Source organism: Squalius cephalus, assembly GCF_949319135.1.
Source record: "Squalius cephalus genome assembly, chromosome: 24".
Taxonomy (NCBI): Eukaryota; Metazoa; Chordata; class Actinopteri; order Cypriniformes; family Leuciscidae; genus Squalius; species Squalius cephalus.
In genome coordinates this window covers 7,885,700-7,913,456 of record NC_137145.1, presented here as the reverse complement: position 1 = coordinate 7,913,456, position 27,757 = coordinate 7,885,700, and the positions used below count along the sequence as shown (strand labels likewise).

The following is a 27,757-nucleotide window of genomic DNA, read 5'->3' as shown; positions in this document are numbered from 1 at the left end:
TTTGTGTGAGTTAATTAACCCAATTAAATTCTAATTCAACATCAGAATTTTTTTTTCAACGGAATGCGGAACAATAATCCTTTTATCTCAAGTAGGCTATCCTGTTTTCATAATCGGTGGAAGCCAAAATTCGATTAATAGCCTACCAAGCCCCAAGCAAGGAGACACTTTCATGACAAAGTAAAATATGCAGAGGACAAAGGACGTCCTCCTGGAGTTCGTTTTTGTAGTGTTAACATGGACTTTACTCCTCACGCTTTGGGTCCAGCGTGGTAGCAACCCGTTGCCTCCAGTTCCGAGGGGTAAATATTAAGATCATTATTACGTTTTAAATGCTACAAGTTTAAGTTAATTTAGGAATTTAGTGGTGTGTAATCTTACGTTTTGTAGCCACAGCAGATGCTGTTAGATGTTGTGGCTCATCCTGTCATATGCTGGTGTCTAATAACAGGCTTTGTGGAGGACGTTGGCGTTACGATAGTAGCGATGTAGTCGCATTTAACAGATTAGCTCACAAACATTAGTGCGATACCGTTATGAAACGTTTTTTTAATTTATTTTTTGTCAATAGGCTTAGGCTACCACTACCTGGAATTTGCACGTAATACTCAATTAATTTTGTTCACTTCTTGACATGGGTTAGTGCATTTATTGAGTGAATGAATGAAAGGGTGATCACTTTTGTTGTTGTTGACAAGCTTGTTATAAAATGCCACATCACTATTGTGCAATATCTTAAAGCTCTCTGTGTAACATGACACTGATGCACCACAAATTAAAAAAATGCACAATCAATATCCAAGATCCACCAAAAATTATAATAAATTAAAAAAGATACATCAGCTGATAATGTGGTACCTGTATATTGTGCGTCCCTACTCCAAACTCTTTTTGATGGACAGTTAACAGAACTGGGGTCAGTAAAGTTCACCAAAGAAACTTAAGACTTCATGAGCCCTGCATCATAAAGAACAAGCACATCACTGAGGTCATCCAGATGAAGTACGTCCACAGCCGCTCTCCACCCTGGTCTGATGCATTGCCAACTCTTCACGTAATAACTCCAACCTACAGGAGGCCTGTCCAGAAGGCAGAGTTAACCCGCCTCACCAACACTCTCCTACACGTCCCCAACCTTCACTGGCTAGTGGTGGAGGACGCGGCGGAGAGAACGCCGCTGGTGTCCAGACTGCTGGAGAACACTGGACTGAATTACACCCACTTGAACATCGAGACGCCTCAGAATCTAACAGCACTGAAGGAGCCCACAAATGAACGTATTCCTAGTGGCACCATGCAGAGGAACCTGGCTCTCCGCTGGCTGAGGGAGAACATCAGCAACAGCTCGGGTCATAAAGGAGTCGTGTATTTTGCAGATGATGACAACACTTACAGCTTGGAGCTGTTTGAGGAGGTACAGTACATATAATTTGCTGTTCATAGTTTGTGTCCTTTCATATTCCCTATTCCATCCTCTTTGTGCCGCAGATGCGTTGGACTCGTAAAGCATCTGTCTGGCCGGTCGCTTTCGTCGGAGGTCTCCGGTACGAGTCCCCCAAAATCAACTCTCAAGGCAAAGTGTTCGGCTGGAGGACGGTGTTTGACCCTCGTCGACCTTTCGCCATCGACATGGCTGGGTTTGCAGTGAACCTTCAGCTCATCTTCAGCAAACCTCAAGCCTACTTTAAGTTAAAAGGGGTAAAAGGTGGATACCAGGAGAGTAGTTTGCTACAGGATCTGATCACTCTCAGTGACCTGGAACCCAAAGCCTCCAACTGCACAAAGGTGAGTCGAGTCCTAAACCTGAATCTTCATAACCTTTCCAAATCATTTCAGTTCCTTTTTTGTTTTTGGAAATTACAAGGTTTGTAAAAGAAAAATTGGTTCTGGTTTCAGGTACTGGTTTGGCACACCCGGACAGAAAGTCCCTTGCTGGTGAATGAAGGGGAAAAGGGATTCACAAATGCCAGCGTGGAAGTATGATGAACTGTTGTCATGCTGTTTTTTTTAATACTGAAGTATCCTGTCAACTGGACCGACAGCAAGAAAGTATTATTCCGTGCACTGAATTTAAACTGTCCCCTTGTCAAAGTATTTGCTCCAGTATTTGAATAAGACACTCTCACAAAATAAATTTAAAGGAAATGTAAAGAGTCAAGAGTTATGTTGGAACCATAGATGTATAAATATAGATACCTCATTAGTGGCTGTTTCTATGGGCCGCTATATGTAAGCCATCCAGCATATTGGAGTGGACAAAACACCAGTCCATGAACACTCAAGAGAAAGTTGACTAAGTGTATGCAACCGTAGTTCGATGCATGTGTGAATATCTATATCAGCAATAGACTTCAGCAGAGGATTTTGTTAAACTAACACAATACAACAAGACGAAGGCGTGAGCTAACACAACCTTAAAATGTTACCATAGTATAAAAACCTGTAATATTGAATTAATACATATAAAAACACAAACCAACACATTCTCACCTGTGAAAGGTTATCCTATTTCTTCAGGAATTTAAATCTCAGCGGTTTAACAACCAAAAGCTGTGCAATTGTAGTATCATTGATTCTTACTGTGAATGACGATACACTGACTGTTCCAAGATGACAGGCGTGCAAGTGTGTCTGTAACAACTTACAGAAAAAAACGCTCTGGAAAACTTCCATTCTAACAGAGCTTTACTATGCTGATTTGATTTGGGAGTTCAGATACAGTTTGGATGGAAAACGTATTTGCAATAAGTTTTTGTTTAAGCATTGCTATGATGATACAGGGTTGTGAACGGTGATTGATGGATGTGTTGGATGTCTCTCAAAAAAGAGTCACACACCCAAATCTCTGTCCTATTCTGACCCTAGATACGACTCGAGTTTGAATTGCAAAATGGGAAAACATGATCATGCTGGAATAAATGCACTAATGTAAACAATTGGGTGCCTGTGGAAATTGTTGAAAGAAAAATCAGTAACTTGACTTCCTGTTGCCTTAACGGCCAGTGCAATATTCAAGTTTTCATATAAAAAAGAAATCAAATCAAACTGCACTAATACAACCAATGTCAGTCGGTAAACGGCCAAAGAGACAATTTTAAAAAGTACAATCTAGCTTATTTCTTGCTAACAAATGATGATCAAAAATACACTCAACTGGCAGTCCAACTAAAAATGTTGCATTGAACACAAAAGTATACACAATTTAGCATTTGATGAAAATGATACAGTTCCCAGCAAGACTGCAGTTTTTCATGAAAACTTTTGAATGTTCATGGAATGCAAAGACCATTGCAAATAATAAAATGTTTCTAATAATTGTTTAACAATCCAACAGCGACATAACTTTTCGTTCAATTTTTTTTTGTTTTGTTGTTCAGGCACTTTGATAGTGTTCATGTCTTTGATGTCTGTGTCTTGATTAAATGTCAACTGTCATTCCCAGATCAGGAGAGTCTTCAAAATGGATTTTAAAATCCGCTTCTGCTTCTTCAAACACAATCACCTGTTGAAAAACAATAAAAGAACAACAGATATTTCAGACTTTGTGTTTATTTCTTGTCAGTGAACCTAATTCCAGCACTCAAATTCTAAACATTCTATTCAAGATTCTAAATAATTGTACATGGATTCAAGACTGATACTCACAGTAATTCTTCAGACAAAAGCAAAAAACAACCAGTTCTTAGGAGCCAAATAAATCATCATTTATATAAACTGACTTGGTTCATTCCACTGTTGAGGAAAGGTCCTGGTAGAAACAGAGCTTGCTGTGGTCCAGCATCCCAGTACCGTCCAACGTTTTGCCCATTGATGAAGACTACACCCTTACTCCAACCCTGCATGGGGACATAATAATCAATGCATTATTTCTGACCATATTTAAGTTTTCAAATCTTGTCCAGATTCATTACACTCACTGGCAGCTTCATGAAAGTGTCACTGGGATACCCATTCACGAATAACCTGCCCTGGAAAAAGCCTGGGAAGCTTGGTTTGTTATTGACGGACTTCCAAGGTGCCCTGTACAAGCTGAAAGAAAAGCACTGATGATTCTTGAAGTTTTTTTTTCTGAATCTTTTATGGCCTGTCACATCATGTGAGATTTTACTCACCTGTCAATAAAGCCAGGAGTCATATCCAGGCTATATATTGTGAAGTCTCTAAGTGGCGTATGATTTAATAAAATGTCCCCAACGATACCTGAAAACAGATTTTGATTCTGTGACATGTTAAAACAGAAAGCACTGATGGGCAAAAACTTGTATTGTACTGTAGTTGACATTGTATTGTACCTTTGCGCTGGTCATCCATGTCTTTACCGTAATGCACACGGCCGCAGTTCTCCACCAGCAGACTCAGAGTGCGTTTCTCCTACAGAAAACCAATTAGTCAAGACATTTATTTCATTAAAAGTACTGTAAGACAGTAATATTGTGAAATACGATTGCAATTTAAAACTTTTCTATTGGAATATATTTAAAATTGTATTTATTTCAGAGATGGCAAAGCTGAATTATCAGCATCTCCAGTCTTCAGTGTCATTTATGTCTACATTTATGTAACATTTCATGCCTTTACTGTAACTTTTGATCAATTGAATGTGTCCTTGTTGAATTAAAGTACCCAGCTAAGGAACGCTCTAATAACTTTGGCTAACGTTCTGGCAAGGTTCTCAAAGTTATGAGAAAACGTTCTTCCAGTAACGTTAATAGAATGTTCACTCAAAGTTTTCTGATCTTTAATAATGTTCTCAAAATGTTAGCACAAAAAATATTTTTACACATTGTTCGTGAAGCATTTAAATATTTTAGTTGAATGTTTGTCTAACATTTTTTAAATGTTTTAGAATGTTCAGAGAACATTTAATAGTAAGGTTCCCATATTGTTTGAAAAATGGTAAAATGGAATGTTTCCTTAACATTTACATAATCATGAAAACGTTTAAAAAGCTGTGTATTAATTTCTTTCTTTAAAAAAAAAAAAGATTAAATAAATAAATAAATCTTACTGACCCCAAACTTTTGAACGGTAGTGTTTATTTATGTTTATATACACTCACCGGCCACTTTATTAGGTACATCCTGCTAGTACTGGGTTAGACCCACTTCTGCCTTCAGAACTGCCTTAATTCTTCATGGCATAGATTCAAAAAGATGCTGGGAACATTTTCGGCCATATTGACACGGTAGCATCATACAGTTGCTGCAGATTTGTTGGCTGCACATTGATGCGAATCTCCCATTCCACCAGTCAGGTGTTCTATTACAATTTTGCAAATGGAGCTTTTGGAAAGTAGTTTTAAGTTTTAGCGCCATGTCACGTTGATCAATTAGCCATTTCATGTTGCATTTTATTGGCTAGACAGTAGACCTAGGTCGTAGCAGCAAACACACTGTGAGATGACCACGCTAAATTTCTGACACTGTCAGAAAATTATTGCAGGCTATCTGTGGTCACAAGACCGTCACAAAGACCGTTTTTGAATATTTTAAATATAATTATTATAAATTATTATTTTAAAACAATATTTTAAAAAAGAGACTCAATATTGCCAGAAAAAAATAAGATATAAAGATTAAACAATGAAATAAGATCATACCTTTCCATCAGGAACAGCTAATTCTAAATTCCTGTGGTGAAATATGCCAATGAAACTTTGGTTCACAAAAACCTAGGGAAAAAATCCTGATTAAAATACAATTTAAGCACTTAAAGCACAACAGCACAGCTTGACTGTTTTATCAGCACTGACCATGGCTCTGTCTTGGATGTTGCGTTCTGATTTTAAAGAGCCTCCGCTGGTGATGGTGGTCTCATAGAGGGTGTATCCATACGCCTGGCCATTACCGTTGTTCACAGGCAGATTCTCCATATTAACAGGAAACTGAGATTTGAAAGGCTTGAGCGGAAAAAGATTTTGAGATTCATTTCTCAGAGTTAGTATTTCTCCACTGTAAATTAGACTTCTTACCTTGTGTGTGTACGGCAGAGCGTCCCACAGTGAGAGGTGCTGAAACAAAATAGCCGCCTCATATTCTTCTTTCCAGCGGAGACCGGGCATCTCAGGGAGGATTTCATCTGAAGAGAACCACAGAAACTGAGCAGAAGAGCACACGGCTCAGAACATGTGAGCATATTATTACTAAAATAAAATGTAACTTTCTCCTCTGAAATAACGTTTCGAAAAAAGGCCAGATGGGCAGGGGGAAAATCATTTTAACCAGTAATATCTTAGTACACTTTCCATGATCCAATCAAACCCTAATGGATAAAATCAAGGCTTTCTCTCATAATGCCCCTATTATGCTTTTTCAGATATTACCTTTCATGTAGTGTGTAATATAGCTATTTGTGAATGTAAAAGGTCTGCTAAGTTTCAAAGATCAAAGTGCACAACAAATGAAGTTATGATAAAGAACTGATTCTGAACTGCCTGAAATTAATCGTTTGTAATTCCAGTCTTACTTCCTGCACAATCCTACGAAGGTTTGTAACAAATTTGCATAATGCCAGATCTCTTTATTGGCTATCAGCAAACAACGTCTACTTTCACCGTCCCGCAAACACTGTAGTTGTAGCAGAGGCCTGGAAGAGTTTGGTTTGTGTTGCCGACATGTAGAGAAGACGTTGTTTTCTGTCCTGCGGAAAGCAAATCTACTTTGCATGCACTTCAAAAGGACGAGGACTCAAATTGACACGGTAAAACTGACAGCATTGTTACTGTTCATATCACTGTGTATAAAAGTGCTGAGGAAGCTGAAATTCAGATTTGGTAATGGGTGTTTGGTTTCCAACAGGAGCTGTAAGCGGTAGACCAATCACAGCAGACTGGACCATCTGACCAATCAGAGCAAAGCAGGCTCTTGGAGAGGAGGGGTTTAGAGAGACCGAATCCTTGATCGAACGTCTTCAGACACTGAAATGCTGAAATACATGTTTTATGAACTTGGATGCTGTAAACCTATTGTACAAGATCTCAAAACAGAATTAGGAAGCTTTAAAATAGCATAATAGGGGCACTCTAATTATTTTGCACTGAATATTCTGTTTCATTCATAAATATGTCAGTAGAGGAAGGGATCACAAACTGTTAAAAGTGCTGAGAAGATCTCTGAGAAGATGGTATTTAGGTGTGTAATCTCCTGCTTCTGACAGAGGAGCATCATAATCTAAAAGAAAGATAAGGCTTGTGTTATACACAATGCTAGATTTTTAAAGCATCCAATAATGAACTAAAACCAAATGTATTGGACATTTGAACATAAGTCACTGTGATAAGAACTATAAAATACCAGAAACCATCTTTGGAAATAAATTATTTGAAGTGTAATTGGATTTTTTAGTTTGGCTTGTGTCCCATTTGATAAAATGAAAAGGGCGGAATTTATGACGTACACTGCAACCAGCCACCATGGGGTTATCAAAATGTTTTGGCTTTAATAAAAAAGTGGTTCAAATTTGGTTCAAATACAAGCACTGGCTGCATTTAAGTCCACTTTTTTTATGCCCTTCCCTCGCTAACTTCCTTCCATCTTGTTCACTCGGATGTACAGTACGTCATTGCTTACATAGCACGAGTGACCACTACTGGCTGTACCCTTGCATTGGGTTTAAATGGAATACCCTAACCCCTTGATCACTTGTGTAGAAATTAAGTGTTTGCACTGCAAGTTGCTGTTGTAACATCACAATTGAGTGGTGGATTGTGGTTTATGGATCTGCCTGAAGTGTACATATGAGTAGAGGGTCTGTCCACTTGACGAAGTCGCGAGCATGTCTAAAAGTGGAGTTAAACACAGCCACTGTGTTTTGGAGCTTTTTCAGTTCTACATAAAATGCTAGTACTCTAGGGTTTGATAGCTCCACACACTGGCCATATTGTGAAGTACATCAACAGTACACCCAAAAATGCTCATAATTACTCACCCACATGTTGATCCAAACCTGTATGACATTGTTTCTTCTGTGAAACATAAAAAGAAGCCATTTTGAGAAATGAATCAGTGTTATGTTTGTCTAAAGTTTGCAATGGAATTCAACAATCTTCAGCATTCTTCAAAAATCATACAGGTTTGAAACAAGATGAGGGTAAGCAAATGATGACAGAATTTTCATTTTTGGAGTGAACTATCCCTTTAAAGTTGATATAATTTTAATGTTACTTTCTCCTATCCTAGTTTCATATGCCGTCACCATTAAGAGGACAGGAACACAAACCATAGCTTGTGACCAGAGCTTTGTAAGAAGGGTCGGCCAGCGCTCCATTCATAAAGCCGAAGTTTGTCCCTCCGTAGAACATGTACAGGTTGATGGACATTCCTCGTCTCAGTATCTCTCTCACCACGGCAATCAGGTCTGAAATTAGAAAGAAATTTCACATCAGTGCTTTGGCCCTTCATATTCCTCATGTTAAATGAAAATTTGGGTATACAAAAGACCCCTTATTTTAATAGATAGATAGATAGAGCCATATGATAACATCTTACCCTCTGCAGGAAAACTATGGTGTAAACCGCCCCATCCATCACACCTTCCCGTCCAGAGCTCCATCACCAGCACAGGACTGTTGGGCTTCATGCATTTAAAGTCATTTCAAATATTTCATCTAATACTTACATCTACAAAAAAGGCACTGAAATATACCTGGACTGCTTCCAAATATTTGATGTCATCATGATTCATTTTCTGTAGATTTAGAGTTCTTAAAGCTGTGATGGAGGAAAGAATGTGTGACAGAAGGCATTTTTTTTAACACCATTGAAAGTTTGGGCTCAGTAAGAGTTTTTTTGTAAGTTTTCAGCATTGATAATAATAAGAAATGTTCCTTCCGCAGCAAATAAGCATATTAGAATGATTTCTGAAGGATCAAAGAGTAGTGGCTGCTGAAAATTCAGCTTTTTCCAGCCTCGGTGAGCATAAGAGACTTATCTGACCTTATCCGATTCTAAAAAAATCTTACTGACCACAAACTGCAAAAATAACTTTTCAGTTCAGCTTCTGTGTTCTGTTTGTACCTCCTTTGATTCCACCATATTTTAGACCCTCATGGTCGTCTGATGTTAGGAGAACTTCCCTGATGCCCCTTTCTTGGAGAGCCTGATAGAAATTATATTAAAAAAATCTGCCAGTCTGTAAACTTTAATAAGTATCAAGGAAAAGTGTACAATGTCTCACTGGTACCTCTTTGATAAATGACATGTAGTTTCCATCTTTTGCATATGATCCATATTTGTTTTCCACTTGAATGGCAATGATAGGCCCACCTTTCTTGAACTGACAACATACAAACCAACAGCAAAGATTACTCAGAGTATGTTTTTGAGTACTTTTTGTGTTTTAAAAAGAATCCTACCTGGAAAGGCACCACTTTCGGAATGAGCTTGTCGAAGTACTCGTTTACAGCCGCTATGAATCCTGGGTAAGTGGTTCTCAGCAGCATCGCTCTATCACGCAAAAGCCAGCTGTAGAGGGAAGTGGTTTGTTTGGGGTGGTAAAAAAATTAATGTGAAGGCCCAGTATCTGTAGCTCTATGTCAAACGTCTGTGGCAGGAACAACATACTTTAGGTTTTGTTTCGTTAATGCCAAACTTAAGGGTAGTTCTTTCATTCCCCCTCATGACACACATTACCAAAAAGTGTGGCATATAATGTCAATTTGATCAAACACTTCCTTTGTTTGCTGCCTCACAACTTTAATCACATTTTCTCTGGAATTTGCAGAAGTCGACTTAAAAGCTATGCTACAGGAGAGCCCTTTTTGTTCTATTTAACAGCAGAAATTACCTGGGCAAGCCTCCAAGGTCAAGGTCAGAGCCTATGTATGGTCCCGGCCGTAAAATTACCCAGAGTCCCACCTCTGCAGCCAAGTGAAGGAAAGCTCTGATTTGGATGGGCAAAAAATAAATTAGATACCTAAAAATGATCATACTGAAGTCACACTGAGAATTATAGCTAAAAAAATAAAAAATAAAAATAAATAAATAGCAACAATAAATAAGCAAATTTTTTTGTTTAGAATGTATTATTATAGCATTTAACACAAATATTAAAATAATAATAATAATAATAAAATACTTAGTAATACTTGAAAGTGGGAAAATCATAAAGAAGCACAGTAAATGATTTAGAAATGATTTAGTGTCATTAAATATTTAAAGCATTGAACAAAACATTTTCTGTAACCACTTGATCACATGACTTGAATTTCTATCATGCCATTTACAGCCTTTATTTTAAAAGGTCTCTAAATTTTGCAATGTTATTGTTCTCATCCTTTAGTTTTGTTGCTATGGAAGAGCTTGGATCTACTTTAATGACGTATTCCCAGTGGTGTGCAGATAATGATACGAACCAGGATGAAACAAGAACGAGAACAAATTCCCTCCTAACAACAGCACACCGACGGTATTGTCAGAGGACCGGCGACAGGAGCTCTCTGAGATGTTTGTCTAACTAAGTGTAAGTCTAACAAGGCATTAAATAGGGGTGAGATCCTTCCAGGATCAAAATATACAGATCTCATACAGTGCTGATTTTCTCACATGTGGGAATTCAAGAGAGAGGGAGGAATTCTTACTCTATATCAAGGCCTCCCTGGAAGCGAAATTCTCCACTCTCTGGCTGATGGAGAGACCATGGCACATCACTGCAAGATAAACACAGTCTGATTATAGCACTCTCCTCAGTTCATAGACTGTGATTGCCAATTTCAAACCTACACAGTTAGAGTGTTGAGACCACAGGCTTTCATTTTCACCATCCGGTCCTCCCAGTAGGCTCTGGGCAGGCGGAAGTAGTGTAAAGAGCCACCCAGAATACGGAACGGCTCTCCTCCCAGAGAGAACTGGGAAGAGTTTACTCGCAGACCCATTAATCGATTTATCCTTATCTTCCCTGTCGGACCTCTGGACAGACAAGAGAAACACATGGAGAAAATAAAACATTTTGTTATTATTTTATTAATTAAATCATTTAACAAACAAACAAAATATGGAATTCATAAAGAAGCTACTTATTTATAAATTAATTATTGCCATTTTAATAATTAAAGTATTTAACATACAGTACATACACACATACATACACACGTAAACAAACAACGTTGGTTAAAAACTAAATGTTCCCATGTTCCCATACACTTCTACATTTTTCCCATTTATGAAAATAATTACCACCCAGCTTATGCTGCGATGAATATACCTAGTGAATTATATATATATACATATTTAAACATTAAAGACTTTTTACCTTCGAAGATAAGTTTTGAATAAAATGTTGTCTTACCTGAAGTGTCGGTATATAATAAAGCACGCGAGACTCAATAACAGAATAACAAATCGCCTCCTGTGATTGTTTCTTATACTGAAAACAGCCATGCTTTTCTGATTTAAAAGCTATGATAATGCTACAATAAATAAGTGTCCGCCAAGTTCCGTTAAAAGGGAGTGACATTTATGCCGCAAGTTTCTTGAAAGCAAACAGAAAGCGTCGCTTGGGTATCTACGGTGTAGTTCCAGTCAACCAGAGCGGGCTAAAAACTACAAATCCCATCATGCGTCAGATCGCCCCGCGCATGCGCAGCAGCACTGGCCTGATGCTGTTTTGTTGAGAGCTTGAGAACAGAGAGTGAAACTTCAAGGCTTCAGGTGAAGAGAAGATTTTAGCCTAAATAGGCACATGAGGTACGGTGTGCTGAATTGATATGCATATATGTTTTCTATGGTAATATGTGTTCGTTAATAGTCAGATAATGTTGTTTTTTGTTGTAGTTAGCTGCTCAGCTAATGATCTACTGGCTAATGCTGCTGGTTTTGTTGTTTACTAGAAATCTGGTCCATCAAACTGCTTCGTGACAGTGTTCTCTGATTATCAAAATGATATCAGTCTAATTTGACCTGAAATATCAAGACGTCTTTTAGAGATATGGAGAGTTTTCTTTGCACCCAGCTTTAGTTCTAATCAAAATATCTTACAAAAACATGTTTGTTAGTATATATGTGTGACCCTTGACCTTGATCACGTAGAGTTCTATTGGTTCTATTGTCATGTCATTTCAGACGTGGACCTCTAAATTCCATCTATTAAAATTAAAGAAACTTTATTTAATTGCTTTCTTTTACTTTGTTTTTCAGTTTGTTTTCAAAGCTGCTGGATCAAATTTGTAGATCAAATGGTTGTACACTAAAATTAAAGCATGAAAATGATATGAAGCCACAGCAATAAAGAGTTCTTTTTCTCTGTACAGTTTGCAGACGTGTCCTCGTCCTGTCATGAGATCTTGCCTGGCCCCTGGCTGCCCCTCCTGCAGTTGATGACTCTGCAGCCGGTGTGGAGATGACGGACAGTGTCAGAGCGTTTCTCCGCAATGTTGCGACGGTCAGCACCTAATTTTATTTCTGATAAGCGTTATGATTTAATGTCTCATGACTTGAATGATTTCTACATCATAAGTTCAAACCAGAAAGTTTTTCTTTACATTAAGATCAGCAGTGTTCTGTACAACAACACAGAACAAAATTCACAACATTACATTCCAAATATAATCAAATCAATAATTTATGTATATTTAGAAACAGAAAGATGAGAAAATATATAATAATAATTCCAAAAGTTCAATAAATAATTACAAATGTTAATTATTGAGAATATATTTAGATGAAATAAACCATCAATTCATCAAAAATCCTGTAAAAATAATCACTGTTTCCACAAGTGTTTTAACATTGATAATAGTCAGAAATGTTTCTTGATCAGCATATCAGCATATTAGAATGATTTCTGAAGGATCACGTGACACTGAAGACTGGAGTAATGATGCTGAAAATTCAGCTTTGCCAAGACAGGAATAAATGACATTTTACAAGCTGTAATAATATCTCACAATATTACTGTATTCATTATATTGATAATCAAATAACACAATTCGATCGATTTTTAACATCATTCACACAAGTTTGCGTCAATCTAAGTGGCAATCTTTTTGTTTCATTTCAGGGGATCAAGGACTCCATCCTGGGCATTGGAACCATTTCCAAGCTCGATGCTCGTATTCAGCAGAAGAGGGAGGAGCAGAGGAGGCGCAGGACGTGCGGGGCCCTGGCGATGAGACGGGCTCAGAGCGAAGAACGAAAACAGGACAGGTAAATGTGCCATTTCACCCCTTTTAGTCAGTCTATGCTAAAGGCCCACAGTCACAGTCATGTCCACACAGCTTTAAAAGTAAACTTAACCGCGGATGAGCGCAGATGGATTCGTTTGACACATGTACAGTACAATTGCTTTTTATACAGATGTCAGAGGGAAGAAAAAAGAATCAGAATAGTAGCGTATCTGCCATTGCCTGCAAAGTTTAGAACAACAACCAAAACAATTTCTGCTAATAATTATAGTATGCTGTTTTGTTTACTGTTGTTTCGCTTTTTACGCACTCTTCTCCGACTACCGCACAGTACATCACTGTACATATTGCCCCTTAGTGGACTCTTCTGTCTCAACATTTCCCTTGCGCATTCGCTGTTGTACATGGACCCTCCCGATGATGAAAATTATGTCATGCGACAGTGGACCGTTTCAGAACGTGGACGGCTGAAGTATACTTTGAGCTTTACACTAGAGGTCCTGATAAAATGTTTCTTCACTTTTTCCTTTAACAGTGAACCGAAACTAGCAAGTCGAATTTTCCAGTGCTGTGCCTGGAATGGAGGCGTATTTTGGGTATGTTTCTCTGTCTCTTGTTGGTCAGCTATGGTTTGATCTGTGTGTTTCACTATTATATTTATAAAAATCGAATTTCTTTTATCTCACAGCTAAGTCTGTTCCTGTTTTATCGAGTGTTTATCCCGCTGCTGCAGACCATCACTGCTAGAATCATAGGTACGCGCCTCCTTTATAGAAGTTTCATGCCAAATACTCCAGATATTTCTTTGTTTTTATGCTTCTCTTTCTGATCTGTTTTCAGGTGACCCTTCTCTGCATGGTAATGTGTGGTCCTGGCTGGAGTTCATTCTGACATCTGTATTCAGTGCTCTCTGGGTTCTGCCTCTCTTTGTGCTTAGCAAGATAGTCAATGCCATTTGGTTCCAGGTGAGACTATTTTTCACACATGGTTTTGATCCTGTATGGTGTAGGAATCAGAATTCTTTTAATCAAGCAGTTTATTAGAGCAAAACAACAATCTAGTCAGCATACTAGACACTACCAGATAAGTGGGTTGAGGCAAGTTGGAGCTAAACTCTGCAGGACAGAGGACACCCCTGGTCTATATATATATATATATATATATATATATATATTATATATATATTATATATATATATTATATATATATATATATATATATATATATATATATATATATATATATATATATATATATATATATATATATATATACACTGTATATATACACACGTAAAAAAGTTTTTGTAAGAAGTCTCTTAAAATATTTTTGTGTAAAAATTGATACTTTTTCTTTATAGAATTCTGTAAACAGCATTTATTTGAAATAGAAATATTTTGTACTATTAATATAAATTCAGATAGATGGATAGATATAATAGTAATTATATATACTATATATATATATATAATTATATATATATAATAGAGCATATATATATATGTATGTGTTTTATAATATTTCAAATGTAGAGTTGTGAGTTATGTTATGTTTTGTTGGGCAGGACATTGCTGATCTGGCGTTTGAAGTGTCTGGACGTAAAGCTCAGCCTTTTCCCAGCGTCAGCAAGATCATTGCAGACATGCTCTTCAATCTTCTGCTCCAGGCCCTCTTCCTCATACAGGTAGAAGATCGCTGAAATCGGTGATTTGGTTCACTGGACTTGTTCATTTTTCTCTCTCTGCCTTTTTCAAACACGCCTCCTGCGCTTGTTATTTTTTTATTTTTTCAGGGATGGATTGTGAGTCTCTTCCCCATTGATGCCATTGGTCAGCTGGTCAGTCTCCTGCACATGTCTCTGCTCTACTCGCTTTACTGTTTTGAATATCGCTGGTTTAATCACGGTAAGCTCTTGCTCATCTAATCAATTTTACATCAGATCAGCTTTTTGTCTAAAGTTTTTTTTATTTTTTTATCTCTTCTGAAGGGATTGAAATGCACCAAAGGCTGTCAAACATTGAGAGAAACTGGCCGTATTATTTTGGTTTTGGTTTGCCCATGGCACTACTGACTGCGCTGCCCTCTTCATACATCATAAGGTACAATCAGAGTTTATTTCAACTCATTCTGACCCTGACCATCTTTTGTTCTGATTGTGATTAATACTAACTCTGCTGGTGGGGTTCTCAATGCTGTATGATTTATCTTCAATTATTTATAGTTTTTATTTTATTTTAATTTTTCTATTGAATTTTTTTTTTTCAACCACTCTATATTGCCATTCTATGGGGCTGTTTACACGACAACTAAAAACGGAACTTTTTATGCGTTTTTTTAGCCATTCATTTACAAGACAACACCGTTTTGGGGGCCTGAAAACACAAACTGTTGAAAACGATAAACTTTTATGAAAATGATACCGTTATTGTCTCCTTCCTTTACGAAGTGACATCGCCAACTACTGGCCAGGCAGCAGAATACAGCGCTTTAGTCGTTTTTTGTAGGTCCGTGTAAACATCGTTTTGACAATGTTGTCGTCTGTACACGAAAAACGCAAACGCTTTCATGTAAATGTACCATGTGTGACAAATGTCTGAATTTTTTGGTTTGTTATTGTATTTCTGAGACATCCCTAGTGATTTCCTCTATTAAAATGTTTTAGTATTATAGCGGCATGGATAATGTATCATTTCTGTGCCTCAACTGAATCTTGCATTCTTTCCTCCAGTGGCTGTTTGTTCTCCATTCTCTTCCCGCTTTTCATCATCAGCGCTAATGAAGCAAAAACCCCAGTCAAACTCTAGTAAGTGTTTTCATTTTTCTGTTTTGTTTTGAATATTATTTACGAAAAAGCAGCGATTTTAATGTTCTACATCATTGTTTTTTCCAACGTCGCAGCCACTTCCAGCTCCGCCTCTTTTCCCTGGTCGTCCTCATCAGTAACAAACTGTTCCACAAGACGGTTCACATGCAGAGCTCCATCACGACCTCCACGTCCACAGAGAAACTGCCCTCACCTCACGTGTCCCCAACGCGCCAGCGACCTCTACCCCCCCAGTGACCTCTTTCAGGATTCCTAACTCTGTTCGGGTTGAGAGAGTCGGGCAGATAGGAAAACGATTAGGTTTGCATCATCTGAATTTGAAAGTGTGTGTCGATGTTCTTCTGTGGGATGAATCGGACAGGTTAGTATTGTAATTGGCCGGTGTTCAAGACTGGATACACAAGGTCATGATTCTCTGTGTGATTTTTGTTTGTTTGGACTATTTTTGTACCCATGATGTGCCATTTGGGTGATTTGTAGAGACAGCACAAAGACCTCAGCATGCACATTTCCTGTGAACTGGCCCGTCCTCTTCTTTTAGGCCCTGTAGTTTCTATCTCGACTCATTTTATCTATTTATGGCCTTCTTTTTAATTTTATGTAATGACTTTTTCTGCCTTGTGTGGCCCAGACAAATGATAATGTGTTTATCAGTTAACACTAAGCTCCATGACATGCTTAAGTTAATGAAAGGGCCCCAACTTCCCCCAATGGTTCATTTTTCTGCACTGAAAACTGAACTAGACTGAAAAACGATCAAATTGAAAGGCATCTTTATGCAAAGGATGTTTCTTGATCTAAAATGTTATCTGCTAGACTTTTTAAAGCTCATTACTTTATTGACAAGACATCATCTTAAAGGAATAGTTCAGCCAAAAATGAAAATTCTATCATCATTTATTCTGTTATCTGTGGAATACATAAATAGAGATTTTGCAGAATGTTCATGCTGCTCAAGTCACTATATTCTTTTGTTGTATGAAAAAGAGCCGTGTACACGTTTTGTGTTCCACAGAAGAACAACATTTGGAATTACGTGAGAGTGAATAAATGATGACAGAATTTAGTTTTTTGGTTAAAATATTCTACTAATGTAATAATGTAAAACTCAAAAGGGAGCTGCTTTTTATTTCGCTTCTTTTATAATGTGTTTTTATTTTGGGAGTACCATGTCAACATGATCCGGTGTCGTCTGTAATGGTTCGGGGATGATTTTCAACAGTATGCACAAGTTTTATTCCTCTGCTGCTGTCAGGTGACACTGCCAAACTGTGTGACACATGTGAAACTGTTCTTTAAATGATCATGGATCCAGTTTCCGATGAATGCTGGCATGTCAAGTGGATGTCTACTGGTGGTGTATGTTCCTGGAGTTCAGTACCTGAAACCTGTTTTCGAACATTTGAAACTGAAGCACATGTTAAACGCCCGTTTTGATGTCATTGTATCTATGGGGGAGGGTGGTGTGTATTTTAAAAAGGGTTGTAATTATTGTCAGGAGTCCATAGTGTTACACCTACAGACAGATATTTGTGAGTGACATTTTGTAAAAGTATTACATTTATTTCAATAAATTTGGTCTGTATACAGTACTTGTTTAGAGTGGATTTGTTATTTTACATTTTACGTTTATGCATTTGGCAGATGTTCCTATCAAAAGTGACTCAAAATGCCATCAATAAAATGCACCTGTGTTCGTTGTCCATAACATACGCCTGCCCATACCATAACCCCACCGCCACCATGGGCCACTCGATCCACAACGTTGACATCAGCAAACCGCTCACCCACACGACACCATACACAATGTCTGCCATCTGCCCTGTACAGTGAAAACCGGGATTCATCTGGGAAGAGAACACCTCTCCAAAGTGCCAGACGCCATCGAATGTGAGCATTTGCCCACTCAAGTCAGTTACGACGACGAACTGCTGTCAGGTCGAGACCCCGATGAGGACAACGAGTATGCAGATGAGCTTCCCTGAGGCAGTTTCTGACAGTTTGTGCAAAGTCTTTGGTTATGCAAACCGATTGTTGCAGCAGCTGTCCGGGTGGCTGGTCTCAGACGATCTTGTAGGTGAAGATGCTGGATGTGGTTACACGTGGTCTGCGGTTGTGAGGCCGGTTGGATGTACTGCCAAATTCTCTAAAACCCCTTTGGAGACAGCTTATGGTAGAGAAATGAACATTCAGTTCACGGGTAACAGCTCTGGTGGACATTCCTGCAGTCAGCATGCCAATTGCATGCTCCCTCAAAACTTGCGACATCTGCTGTGTGATAAAACTGCACATTTTAGAGTGGCCAGCCTAAGGCACACCTGTGCAATAATCATGCTGTCTTATCAGCATCTTGATATGCCACACCTGTGAGGTGGATGGATTATCTCAGCAAAGGAGAAGTGCTCACTAACACAGAGTTAGACAGATTTGTGAACAATATTTGAGAGAAATAGGCCTTTTGTGTACATAGAAAAAGTCTTAGATCTTTGAGTTCAGCTCATGAAAAATGGGGGCAAAAACAAAAGTGTTGCGTTTATAATTTTGTTCAGTGTATATAAAATATTTCAATTGTTTTTTGTTTTTCCTTTTCTAATCTCATGTATCAGTCACAATACATCAGATGACTCAAGTCACTTTTTTTTGCAAGACAAATCAGACAACTATCCTAAATAAACACTTTGCTTTGAAAATACTTTTTCCCCTTATTGACATTATGAACGTGTACGTGGAATGTTATCTAATAATTAAAATAACATAAATATGCTGTGATACTTGATCCTTGACATGAAACTTGAAAGTTCAAGTTTTAAAGTTGACTTGAGTGCAGCATGGACTCCACAGTGCTGACTGTCTTTCTCCCACTAGGACACGTCATATCTGGAGCGCCATGCGGAACTCGTCTTTTTGACACACTTGAATGACATCTCGAAGACCAATCAGCGGAAGCCATTCTTGTGGATTGCGACGCTGAGCCAATTAGCGCCCTCTCTACGTGGATGGGCGGGACTTGAGCGCAGAGAGGGTTGTGTGTGAGAGTGTGGAAGGGCTGGAGTGAGTGAACAGCCGATGAATAAGACTGGTAATTGTGCAAATTTATTATTTTTAAGCTCATTTATCGCAACTATACGGGTTTGTTGTCATTATACTTACTGATGTGCATTAAATAATACATTTACATATGATAAAATAGCTTGTGAAAGTGTGACATAGGTGTGATATTAGCTAGCAGCTAATGAGCTAATGAAGAATTTAATAGTTTATTTTCACGAATAGTTTGTCAGGAAAACACAGTGTTAATGTGCATGTTGATGCTCTCTGAATTGATTTATCTGCCTGTACCTATGAGTTTAAGTATCAGTTAGTAGGATTTTGCATATGAATTGTGCACACACTGACTGTTCCTGTTTTCACAGAGGCTTTACACTTTAATAGATGATAAAATTTGCAGGTTGATCGATTTCTTAAACTGCTTTACCCCTAAATTTCGCATTTGACGCTTAATGGATTTAGAAAAAAGTTTAAATCTGGAAAAATGTGTTTATTGCTTGTACATGGTTTGTTACTAAAGGAGTCCTATCCTACACTGGTCTCGCATTCCCCCCCCTGAAGTGTTATATTTTAAGTTACAATTCAACATGCTGTTGTTGTCCCTTTTGTCAGGTATCAAGAGTTAGTCCTGCCTCCTGTGTGTTAAGATGACCAAGATGGGTTTCTTGCGACTGTCCTATGAGAAACAGGACACCCTGCTGAAGCTGCTCATCCTGTCTATGGCAGCCGTCCTGTGTGAGTGGATGCATGTCCCTTTATATCAGAACTCCTGACTAGATGCCAACTGTCCTCTAATTCTTGTCATTTTCTTCCAGCGTTCTCCACCAGATTGTTCTCCGTGTTGCGGTTTGAGAGCGTCATCCATGAATTTGATCCGTAAGTACAGCTTTCGGGTCGTTATTTTGACAGCATCCCGAGAACCTGTTTAACTGAGTTTCCTGTTTGTTTAATGACAGGTATTTCAATTACCGGACCACTCGCTTCTTGACAGAAGAGGGTTTTTACAAATTCCATAACTGGTTTGATGATCGGGCTTGGTATCCACTTGGGAGGATTATAGGAGGCACCATCTATCCCGGTACAGCTGAAGGACACTCATTTCAAAATTAATAGCAACATACTTGCACTTCCATTGTTGTCTTGAGCCAAGTACCAAATCTCAGAATGCTTCAGTCATGCTGCAACAATGTCATTTTATTTAATGAAATGTTGCCCTGGAAAATATTATTTCCAGTAGAGAGGAACTCTTGTTGGCAGTGAAAAAATAGTGTCAGTGCTGTTTTCAATTAGAATTACAACTCCAATTTCTACTATAAAGAAGCTCTCCAGTTTGTTTGAAATTACGTCACACCAGTTTGTTCATAGATTTCGCTTGAAGTATATCTGACATTTAAACTTTAATGTGTAACTTGATGTGTAACGGATACATTAAATTGTGTAGTGTCATTACTTTCATTTACTTAATTGGACTTTTTTTGCCTAATGAACATCAAAACTTGACAGAGATCTCATAAACTTGAACCATAGTTAGGGACTCTGACTAGCAACACCCTAGCAACCAGCCAGAGAGCCTGGCATCCTCATAGCAGCAGGCTAAAACCACTTTAAACTCTGTAGCTTCTGTATAGCAACCACCCTGTCATTTTGTTGGTGACTTTTGCATCTTTTTAAAACCTATACATCACCTTTTGCCAAATTAAATGTCATGTGTTTCTTCTTTTTTGTCTACAGGGTTGATGATCACATCAGCGGCTCTGTATCACGTGCTGCACTTCTTCCACATCACAATCGACATCCGCAATGTGTGTGTGTTCCTTGCCCCTCTCTTCTCCTCCTTCACCGCTATTGTCACCTACCACTTCACCAAAGAGCTCAAGGTGAGTTGAACCTCAGCACTCGCCCATCACACCCTAATCAGTGGTACCTGCTCATAATTTATCTATCTAAAGGCTAGCCCAAATGGAAATTTTCAAAATGTGTGAGATCTCAAACCTGCCGATAAATAAAATCATAGATTTAACAGTTTTCCATTACTATTCATATACTATTACTATTACTCCATATACTATTACTATTCACACACTATTCCATTCACAAACAACCCGAGTCCCGACTGTGAACATGAGAAATCTCGCAAAATCTCTTGTGGTCAAATGTGACTCTAGAGTAAATAAACATGGAGGATGACGGGCAAAAAGAAATGCTGATAATAATGTTTGGACTGCTTTTTATAGAAAATTCACCGAAAAAGAGAGAAAAGGTTTGTGCTTGGCCTGCTGCACCATGACTGTGGTTGTTATGCTTTTGTCAGCTCACTCTCTTATTTGGTATCGTTTCGTTCCATGTGGCAATCTACAGAGTGTGTGTGCGTTTGTCCTCAGGGTTCCCCCACACTACAGAATTCTATTGTAAATATTCAACATGTTGGATATTTATGATCTGAGATCGGTGTGGCCTCTTAACACACCTCACACCACAGGAAAATCTGGCACGATAATCTGTAGAACCATCAAGATAATCGGTACTTTACCTGGGATTGTCGGAAGGGTAGAGTTGAACCCAAAATTGTCCAGATTATCAACTAACGGCTCAATCTAACTGAAGTAACACTTTGTTTCAGGATGCGGGCGCAGGGCTTCTGGCTGCCGCCATGATCGCAGTCGTCCCTGGATACATCTCTCGTTCTGTGGCAGGCTCTTATGACAATGAAGGTACAGTCTTGTTTCAGAGTATTGTGTATAATGTTATGTTTTTAATAAGTAGTCGTCAAGAAGGTTTAGAATTTCTGTCAAAAGTTTGTGGTAGGTACGTGTTTTTTTTTTGTTTTATAAAGATTTATAATAAGTTTTATAGTAAAGACTTAAGGTTATAAAATATTTTTTCAAATAAAAGCTCTTCTTTTGAACTTTCTATTCATCAGAGAATCCTGGAAAAAAATCTATAATGATTTCCACAAAAATATACAGCAACATGTTTTCAACATTGAATAAAAATAAATGTTTCTTGGACACCAAATCAAAAAATGATTTCTGAAGGATCACGTGACACTGAAATTCAGCTTTGCATCACAGGAACAAGTTGCATTTTAAAATAGAAAATTTAAAATGATTTAGTTATTTCAAAACAAAATCACAGTATTACTGTTTTTGAAATAAATGCAGCCTTGGTGAGCATAAGAGACTACTTACAGACCACAAACCTTCGAACGGGTGTGTGTGTGTGTGGTTTATTAATTTTTAGTATACACATAAAACATTTATATGTTAATAATATATACAGGGTTCCCACAAATCCTTGGAAGTTTGTGAATCTGAAAAAAAAAAAAAAATTCAAGGCCCTGGAAAGTTTTTAAAAATAAACATGCATTTTATTATTATTATTTTATTCTATGCATGTTTATTTTTAAAAACTTTCCAGGGCCTTGAATTTTTTTTTTTTCAGATTCACAAACTTCCAAGGATTTGGAAGTTTCACAAACAGGTCCTTGAAAAGATTCACAAACAGGTCCTTGAAAGTGCTTGAATTTATTTTGTGCAATAAGTTTTCTGGAAAAAATTTCATGTTATTCCCTCCGGTCCGCTAATGTGTTATTTCGCCAACACTTCGTGGCCTATACTAGCTTGCGTGTCCCATACTAGCTATGTATACTAGCTTGCTTGATTTACGTTAGTTGCGCGCAATTACGCGTTACGTTAAGTGTTTCACACGTGAGGTACTTTGTGTTGTACAAAACTAACAATATATCTTACAAGGTAACACAATGTAACCTTACTCTCACTTGAAATGTGTCCCCCCACATTAAGTCCTTTAATTTGAGGGTATTGGATCTGGAAAGTCCTTGAATTTGAAATAAACCAAGGTGTGGGAACCCTGTATATATAACATATATAATTTTGTTTCCTTTGGGATATATAGGAATCGCCATTTTCTGCATGCTGCTGACGTACTACATGTGGATCAAAGCAGTGAAGACGGGCTCCGTTTACTGGTCATCCATGTGTGCGCTGGCTTATTTTTACATGGTGAGCCAAATTTCAGACCCATTGTCGCTTTGAATTGGGGTTGTTTTAGAGCAGATAATTTAATGTATGTTTTCAGTTGAATCATCATTTTATTTAAATTCACAAAACAAGTGATTTCATTAACAACACCTTTGTGTGTTGGCATCAGGTGTCCTCCTGGGGTGGTTACGTGTTTCTGATCAACCTCATTCCGCTGCACGTGCTGGTGTTGATGCTGACCGGCCGTTTCTCTCATCGCATCTATGTGGCGTATTGCACAGTCTACTGCCTGGGCACCGTCCTCTCCATGCAGATCTCTTTTGTTGGATTCCAGGTGAGGAGCTGAATATCAGCTTCGAGGAATTGCTATCACTATAAACTTCCAAATAGATAAGTAATCTCTCCTGCTCTTCCTGTAGCCTGTCCAGTCCTCTGAACACATGGCTGCATTCGGAGTGTTTGGCCTGTGTCAGATTCACGCTTTTGTGGATTACCTCCGGAGCAAGCTGAACACGCAACAGTTTGAAGTGTTGTTCAAGAGTGTCATTTCGCTGGTCGGTATCATCCTGCTCTCTGCAGGTGGTGTGCTCATGCTGACAGGTAATTAAAAAAAAATATTACATTTTTGAATTTAATAATAATGAAATGTTTTTTTTTTTGGTCATTTAAATATTATTTTTAAATAGTTTGTTTTTGTATTGGCTTATGTTAGGGACAATCTCACCTTGGACTGGCCGTTTTTACTCTCTGCTGGATCCTTCATACGCCAAGAACAACATCCCCATCATCGCCTCTGTGTCTGAGCACCAGCCCACCACCTGGTCCTCTTACTACTTTGACCTGCAGCTTCTGGTCTTCATGTTTCCAGGTACAGCACCTTCCTGAGTTTCTTTTTTAAATGAGTAACTTTTTTGCGTTCCCCTGAGAAACTTTGTGTTCACTCGCAAAGAACACAAACGTTTTTGCGATGAACACGTTTCTCTGGGGAACGCAAAAGCATTGACTTATTATTTTTTCTCATATCTAATTATTTTTTCTTTACCATGTCCCTTTAGAGAGGCTCCGTAGATTAGATCTGCACGATTCTGGATAAATTGAGAATCACATTTTTTTAATTCCGTACAGACATCACGATTCTAAACAAAATAACGTAATTTACTGGAAGTTCTGACAAAATGTAAATTGCTGCAGTCTATTTAAAATGTTTTATTAATCTGAATTATTAAAAAAAACCCTGGGTTTGATTCAATTACTTGCTCATAAATACTTTACTTTTTTCATTACTGGTTGAATCAGTGTTTTTGAACAAATCTCTTGAATGAACGATTCAATGACAAATACATTTTTAAGTCACCTGTCAACACCTGGTGGTGTAACTATGCAATCGATACATTCGTTATTCCATATCTAATATGGATTCATCGGATCAGTGTTTTCAATGTTAACTAAAAAATTTTAAAATTAATGTAAGAATATAACACAACAATGTCTAACAAATCACATAAGAGAGAGCAGAAATATGCATACAATCACACACATATCTATAAACCTGGCGTGTTATTGTTTCCTCCTCTGTGCTTGATTTAAAAATGTATTTACTTATCTATTTTCAAATTTAATTTTATATAAAAAATTACAATTTCTGCTTACTGTCTCTTGTATTTGCACCCCTGTTGCCACTTTTAAATGTATGTCTTAAGGCCTGTTCACACCGAGGACCATAACTATAACAATAAAGAAGATATAGTCCTAAAAATCGTTCTTAATATAGAAGAATAGTCTACATCACATATATAACGCAACTGCACAGAGAAGCAATATCATTGGAATTATATTTTCTCCAGCTGATGAATGATAAAAACATTGACAGCCAATCAGAATCCATCCTGCTTTAAAGCACTTGAGCATTTAAAACTGCAGATGACAAAACTGCAGCACATGTTTAGAATAAACAGAATGATGTTGTTTGCTGGTGTGGACTCAAATATAGTTGCCTTTATAGTTATCGGTCTTGGTGTGAACAGGCCATTATATCCACTGGAACATGCTGTTTCTAATAAAGAATAAAATAAAATATTAAAATAACACTGCATCAGATGTGTTAAATCTGTCATCTCTTGTTTCTCCAGTTGGCCTTTATTACTGCTTTAACAACCTCTCTGATGCCACAATTTTCATCATCATGTACGGCGTCACCAGCATGTACTTCTCAGCTGTCATGGTAAGACACTTTTACTTTATTTTGATTAGAAGTTGGTTTATTGGTGTTTCTCTCTTCACAGTGGAAGCTCTGACCCTAGTTTTATCTGTTCTGCTCAGGTGCGTCTCATGTTGGTCCTGGCCCCCGTCATGTGCATCCTGTCTGGCATTGGCGTTTCTCAGGTCCTCACCACCTACATGAAAAACCTGGATGTCAGCCGACCGGACAAGAAATCCAAGAAGCAGCAGGACTCCACTTACCCAATCAAGAATGAGGTACGATCAATGCTCTGTTTAATCTTTCTCAGTTTTGCTTGTGTCATTGGTTCACTCAGTGATGCTCTGCTCTGATTGGTCCGTAGGTGGCGAGTGGGATGATTCTGGTCATGGCGTTCTTCCTCATCACATACACTTTCCACTCCACCTGGGTGACCAGCGAGGCTTACTCCTCCCCCTCCATTGTGCTCTCCGCTCGCGGTGGTGACGGCAGTCGCATCATCTTCGACGACTTCAGAGAGGCTTATTACTGGCTCAGACACAACACACCGGAGGTCGGTGGGATCCATCAATCCATTGGCCATCATAAACTTCCTGCTTCTTTTGATTCCGAACAGTTTTGATAATCTCACATTGCTTTTGTTTGTGTACAGGATGCTAAAGTCATGTCGTGGTGGGATTATGGGTATCAAATAACAGCGATGGCCAATCGAACGATTCTAGTTGACAACAACACTTGGAATAACACTCACATCTCCAGAGTTGGTCAGGTGATTAAGGAATATAGTTTTGCTGTATACAATTTTTATAATGAGATATATAGTGGATTAAATATATTTGAGGCATTTTTATAAAACATTTTTTTCTAAATATCTTTGCAGGCTATGGCCTCCACAGAGGAGAAAGCCTATGAGATTATGAGAGAACTGGATGTTAGCTACGTCCTGGTGATCTTTGGTGGATTGACGGGATATTCATCTGATGGTACGGGCTTTAATTTTGAACCATCGAAGCAGCTTTGTGGTCCTTAATGTTTGAGTTGTAATATCTGGATTGGATGAAACCTGAATAACATGTATTTTAACAAGTTTACATGAATTTCTTTTAGACATCAATAAGTTCCTGTGGATGGTCCGTATCGGGGGCAGCACGGACACAGGGAAGCACATAAAGGAACACGACTACTACACGCCCACCGGAGAGTTCCGTGTGGACCGCGAAGGGTCCCCCGTCCTGCTCAACTGTCTCATGTACAAGATGTGCTACTATCGCTTCGGCCAGGTCTACACTGAAGCCAGTGAGTATCTACTTGTTCAGCTACTTACAATATTTGCTCTGTTTGATGTTTTTCCAGTTAACATCGTGACGCCCACTTTTAATGATCCTGCCTTACGTTTTGTCTTGTTGGGAAAAAATAAATATATACAGAATAGATATGTTATGAATAGGTGTTATTAATATTTTACTATCATTAAGTGTTATTTTATTAAATATAATGATTATATTGGTATTTAATATTGTTTTGAGTATTTTATTGTTTTGATTACAATAATATTGTTTTCTAATTTTCATATTGATCAATATTTTATTTAACTATTTTAATTGTATATTCGTTTTAATATTTCTTAATATTATTTTATTTAACATAAATTTGTTTAATATTATTTTATATATAATGAGATATATTATTTTCTTATTGATTCATATTTCCTATTATATTGAATATTTTTATTATTTTATGTTATTTTATTATTATAATATAATTCTATAAAATAATATTTTCACTTACGAATAAGTGACATTACAGAAGTACATTATGTTGCAAGTGCTGTTTCGTGTTAACTTTAATTCATGGTTTTAACAAAAAAATCGAAGAAGTTTTGGACGATTAGAACTATGTTTACCTTTCATTTCAGAGCGTCCTCCTGGTTACGACAGAGTTCGTAACGCTGAGATTGGCAACAAGGACTTTGAGCTGGATGTGCTGGAGGAAGCCTATACTACAGAGCACTGGCTTGTCAGGATATACAAGGTAAACTTGAACTCACTTGTGCATCTTTAACCGTTGTTGTCCTTTCAAACCATCCTAACTTCCAATGATGATCTCCTGCTTTGCCTCCATAGGTCAAAGACCTTGACAACCGTGGCCTCTCAAGAACGTAAAACTCAAAATCCCACCCCCCTCTCTCGAACACACAGCACTGAACGTCTGCTGCCCCCCTTCCAACGATCTGAGGAGAAAGCGTGAAAACTTTTTTATACTTTTGTTGTAATTGCTGAAAGAGATTTTCTTTTCATACCTTTTTTTTCTTGGTTTGTTTTTTAAATTTGATCTTCAAATATGATGTTTTGTCTGTACTCGGGGCAGAAAGGTGTCAAATGATCACCTGAAAAGGTGAGGGATAAATGTTTAAAAATGTTCAGAAGTCATTTCTGCAATCAACTGGCCAGATAACGGTTTGATTTGTCTTTAAATGGGTGAATAAAGGAGTGACTGGGAGAAAATTGATCAGTGTCTTTCTTTTTAACCAATAAAATAACATGCACGCCCAAGTTTGCCCCAATCAATAT

General features: G+C 37.9%; 4 protein-coding genes across 5 annotated transcripts; 3 read left to right on the top strand and 1 right to left on the bottom strand.

The window, feature by feature from the left end:
- The first annotated feature begins 87 nt into the window (after window positions 1–87).
- On the top strand, window positions 88–3,537 carry LOC307152938 (galactosylgalactosylxylosylprotein 3-beta-glucuronosyltransferase 1-like). 2 transcript variants are annotated; one of them, XM_079861934.1, is made up of 5 exons: window positions 88–302; window positions 903–1,002; window positions 1,075–1,414; window positions 1,489–1,785; window positions 1,897–3,537. In XM_079861934.1, the coding sequence occupies exons 1-5, from the start codon at window positions 188–190 to the stop codon at window positions 1,981–1,983; spliced, it is 939 nt and encodes a 312-aa protein (XP_079718060.1). In that variant the 5' UTR covers window positions 88–187; the 3' UTR covers window positions 1,984–3,537. The 2 variants fall into 2 exon arrangements, with proteins under 2 accessions (XP_079718060.1, XP_079718059.1); XM_079861933.1 differs by having other exon boundaries at window positions 105–302; window positions 903–1,414.
- On the bottom strand, window positions 3,097–11,522 carry LOC307152937 (beta-galactosidase-1-like protein 2). Its single transcript, XM_079861932.1, has 19 exons — window positions 11,284–11,522; window positions 10,719–10,904; window positions 10,577–10,645; window positions 9,784–9,879; window positions 9,353–9,461; window positions 9,181–9,273; window positions 9,015–9,096; window positions 8,644–8,708; window positions 8,487–8,571; window positions 8,218–8,355; window positions 7,089–7,169; window positions 5,972–6,078; window positions 5,753–5,899; window positions 5,600–5,671; window positions 4,293–4,371; window positions 4,113–4,200; window positions 3,918–4,029; window positions 3,720–3,836; window positions 3,097–3,502 (listed from the first exon to the last, which is right to left on the bottom strand). The coding sequence occupies exons 1-19, from the start codon at window positions 11,373–11,375 to the stop codon at window positions 3,419–3,421; spliced, it is 1,902 nt and encodes a 633-aa protein (XP_079718058.1). The 5' UTR covers window positions 11,376–11,522; the 3' UTR covers window positions 3,097–3,418.
- A 46-nt stretch (window positions 11,523–11,568) lies between these two features.
- On the top strand, window positions 11,569–17,532 carry ei24 (EI24 autophagy associated transmembrane protein). Its single transcript, XM_079861782.1, has 11 exons — window positions 11,569–11,681; window positions 12,245–12,375; window positions 12,994–13,139; window positions 13,653–13,713; window positions 13,806–13,872; window positions 13,958–14,082; window positions 14,682–14,801; window positions 14,910–15,021; window positions 15,105–15,216; window positions 15,846–15,920; window positions 16,016–17,532. Exons 2-11 carry the CDS (start codon window positions 12,334–12,336, stop codon window positions 16,176–16,178), a joined length of 1,023 nt encoding a protein of 340 aa, XP_079717908.1. The 5' UTR covers window positions 11,569–11,681; window positions 12,245–12,333; the 3' UTR covers window positions 16,179–17,532.
- A 1,401-nt stretch (window positions 17,533–18,933) lies between these two features.
- stt3a (STT3 oligosaccharyltransferase complex catalytic subunit A) lies at window positions 18,934–27,693 on the top strand. Its single transcript, XM_079862020.1, has 18 exons — window positions 18,934–19,020; window positions 19,602–19,724; window positions 19,805–19,865; window positions 19,946–20,067; window positions 20,721–20,866; window positions 21,610–21,700; window positions 22,905–23,011; window positions 23,160–23,324; window positions 23,410–23,590; window positions 23,703–23,858; window positions 25,120–25,211; window positions 25,310–25,465; window positions 25,552–25,740; window positions 25,840–25,956; window positions 26,068–26,170; window positions 26,295–26,483; window positions 27,103–27,218; window positions 27,311–27,693. Exons 2-18 carry the CDS (start codon window positions 19,637–19,639, stop codon window positions 27,347–27,349), a joined length of 2,118 nt encoding a protein of 705 aa, XP_079718146.1. The 5' UTR covers window positions 18,934–19,020; window positions 19,602–19,636; the 3' UTR covers window positions 27,350–27,693.
- The last annotated feature ends 64 nt before the right edge of the window (window positions 27,694–27,757 follow it).